The sequence below is a fragment of the Alligator sinensis genome, unplaced genomic scaffold, assembly GCF_000455745.1.
Source record: "Alligator sinensis unplaced genomic scaffold, ASM45574v1 scaffold275_1, whole genome shotgun sequence".
Lineage (NCBI taxonomy): Eukaryota > Metazoa > Chordata > Crocodylia > Alligatoridae > Alligator > Alligator sinensis.
This window is the reverse complement of record NW_005843542.1, coordinates 8,199-11,709: the sequence shown is the minus strand read 5'-3', so window position 1 is coordinate 11,709 and position 3,511 is coordinate 8,199. Positions and strand designations below refer to the sequence as shown.

At 47.8% G+C, this 3,511-nt stretch overlaps 1 protein-coding gene across 1 annotated transcript in view; it reads right to left on the bottom strand.

Moving 5' to 3' along the window:
• The window catches only part of LOC102375194 (butyrophilin subfamily 1 member A1-like), a 35,757-nt gene extending 34,613 nt beyond the window's left edge, over positions 1 to 1,144 (bottom strand). The window contains exon 1 of the mRNA XM_025195513.1: positions 1,048 to 1,144. Coding sequence (XP_025051298.1) covers positions 1,048 to 1,144 — 97 coding nt within the window. The remainder of the gene's footprint in view (positions 1 to 1,047) is intronic.
• Between the last annotated feature and the right edge of the window lie 2,367 nt (positions 1,145 to 3,511).

Sequence of the window (3,511 nt, the reverse complement as noted above, 5' to 3'; positions counted from 1 at the left end):
TGGCTAGCCGTATAAGAGGCTTGAGCGGTTTCTGCCCAAGTTGGAGGACTCCACAACCATCTGGAGGAGGAGGACTTCACATTTCGTGAAGAACTCTAAGCGCTGCAGAGCCTAACGGACCCAGCGTGTACCTTAAGAAGGCTATAGGGGTCTGATCAACCTCTGGCCTCTCCCCGTCGCCGAGCGCGATCCCTCGACGAACCCCTTCCCTGCGCGCAAGTTCCACGGAGCCTAGCAAACTTCGAGTGAGTGTATCCAGAGCTCTTCTCTGAGTTGTTTTCTTCGGTTGACACAACAGGCTCGCGGTTTTAGAGCCTTCAGCCGGATTAGGCTAGAGTTCGTGAGATTACTTGTCCGCTCTTCTTTCCTATCTGTAAGTGCAACTCAAGCAAGTTTTCCTGCCTGCACCGCGACCATCTACGGTGTAAGTAAAATAACCTTTAATCAACCGCTGCATGTCCGTGCCTAATTCTAGTCCGCTGGCCTGCATTCCCTGACCCGCGTGCCAGGGCTGCTGGCCACAGCCCGCCGCACGCCCCCGAGGGCCTCAGACTGCTCCCGGCCCGCACATCAAGAAGATTGGTATAGGGATTCATGGGGAACCGCACCCCAAATTCTTGAAAACAAAACTCATGTCACGTGTATGTAACTGTGCAGTACAGGCACATGTCTGCACGTGCACACCCTTGCTGTGCAGTAAACATGGTGACTTATGCCAAATTGATCGTAAATTCATCTCTGCATCATGTAGGTTTCAAATTTATGCCCAATTAGTTATTATGCAGTAATGTATGTGTAGACACCTTACTGGGGAGTAACTGTGTCTCTGTGGACTGATTTGGGACTAACTTTAGTCCCAAGTCAATCCACACACAGTGTTAATGTGCTTTAATGCCTGCATGTGTAGATACCGGTCTATTCTCGCTTACTGCGCATTAAATTTAAACTGGTGTAAATGCATGTGTAGACACTCTCTGTGTCGATAACAATGTAAAAAAAACTTTGCAGCAGCAGCAAAACACCCATTAATATGGAGCAGATACCTACCTGATTCCACCTTGCAAATACAAAGAATAATGCAGGAAATGAGTACACCAGGGAGCGATGTGGAGACTCTGGAGGATTGACACAATGAGGAAGCCATCGTCTTCACTGAAACTTGATCCAGAAGCACGAGGGGAATGCAGAAAAGAATTTGCCTGGAGAACATAGAGCACTAATTATCACCTTTGTGTATTGGATTAGATAGCAGGAAGACAGTGCATAGTTCAAGCTATACAAGGGGAACAACCATGGTTTCAATAAACTTATGAAAGTGTGGACTTATGCCGAAACAGAAATGTCTTAGAAAATCAGCCAGCGAAGGAGAAAGTCCAGGGTTATCCCTGATAATTCCTCTCTCTTTTACCCTAAATGAACAATCATGTGTTGAGTCTCATGATGATGAAGAGTTGTCATTACATTTTAGACCTTATTAAATGACTGAGATCTAGACTCAATACTATGCACTGTTAAAAAAGAAAACATGGGGTCCAGATACAGTTGCATGCCAATATAGCTGTTCAAGGCACTATGAGATTTGTCCTCTTCAAGATCTTCAGAGTATTGTGTTAAAAGCTCTGGCAAAAGTGGTGAGTGTGGATCAGTCCTGCATAATGAGCTTTATGCTTTGGACTGTGGAGATAATGTTTTGGGATGTCTGAGATTTTTGGATAGTTTCACAATCCTTCTCTATCATCAGCAGGCCATGAAGCCTAAAGAAGTCTAACTGACAAACAATAATGTAATTATCCCAGGGCCCTACTGTTAGACAATCGGATGGGATAAATGTTGCAAAACAAAGACTCTTCAGCCAAAGCTGCTGAAATATTTGGTTACTGAGCTCGGCAACAGAAAAGTAAGTCATGGCTTTGACAAAATGGAGTGAATGGAAATTAATATGGAATAAGGGAAAGTTTAAACTCAAAGTGTTCCTGAATATTTCCTCTGTGGATATTCTTACTTCAGAATAAGTGTTTTGACATGTAGAGTTAACTGGGAATAATTATTCTGGAATTACTCCCCCTGACACAAGTCCTAAACTGAATGTTTTAACTTCCAATCAACCAAAAGAGAAAACCAGTTGACATGACTTAAGATATGTATGTGTTGAGAAGACTGTCCACTGCTGTGCAAAACTGGTCACAGGCTTCTGCTAGGTGTCCATTCAATCCTGCACAGTAATGCAGACATCCCTTTTTTTGCCTTTGTGCTGGCACAAACATTTTATGGTGGCCCAAAACAAAACCAAATAGACATCTATATTCAATCACACTGCAATGTGGTTGCTACAAAGGGTAGCAGTAATTTGTGCTGCTTTATTGTGATGGGTGTCTATTTTCTTTATGGCAGGAGAGCACGGGCAGCCTGGAGGTTCCCGCCCTCTCCAGCCACCTCAGCAGAAGGTCTGTGGGCTTGGAGGTCTGAGTCTCGTGTGCCCCAGGATTTCCCACACAGGATCAGGCCTCTAACTTCAGGATTGCCTTCATGGCTTTCCCTGCTTGCAGACATGTGCTTCCAGGATCTCAGGTCTTTGAAAGCTGGGAAACTTCAGGTTCCCCACTTCCAGAGACGTGCCCTTGGCAATAGCTATTTTAGTATTGGTCTCATGTTGACTCAAAATGATGTTTCACAGCTTTTATAGGCTTTACCGAACAGTAGTAAATAGGGCAGGATGTGGGGTGCTGAGCAACACTGATATGCTGGTGCCCTGCCCCTGTCCTTGCCCCTCACTCTCAACCCACAGCTCCGCCAGTGCCACTCGCTCCTCACCCACAGCCCCTGTCTGCCCCCGCCAGCTCCCTCCTGGCAGCAGCTTCATCCCAGCTCCAAGATATGAGTCCAGCTGCAGCTGTTCCCCCTGCTGCTTTGTGGCTCTGAGCGGTGCCAGCCCTTGCTGTTCTGCTCCCCATGCCTGTGCCTAGGCCCCAGAAATCCTCATGCTGTTTCTGGGAAGCCGTTGACTGGGGCTCAGGGACTGGGATGGTCAAGCCCCTTCCCTCCCCCTGCATAAGATGCTCTAAGGTGGCACAGGGACATTAAGCCCAGCACTAGTGGTCTCTCCTACCTGAAGCTCTCCCTCTCTCTCACCCCAACCTCCATCTCTCCCTCTCTTACACACACCCCTGCTGCCACCTCCACTCCTCCCCCCCAGCCTATTAGACCCAAGTGATTCCTGGGATGAGGTGCTCCCACAGGCCAAGGCTGCATGTCCAAACACCAGTGTTGGCATGGAGCATGACTGCAGTGTAGCAGCTGCCCCTGTCCCTATCCTATCTGGTGGCTGGAAACACAGGGTGTGAGATTTGTGGGTGGGTGTGGGGTTTTGCAGGGAAAGGGTGTGGGGAGTGGGTGTGGGTTTTGTGGGAAAAATTGTGGGAGTCTGTGGGGATGAGGTTTGTGGGTGTAGTGTCAGGCTTGTGCAGAGGTTTGGGATGGTTTGGAGCTTGTGGGGGGATCGTGGGGGATGGTC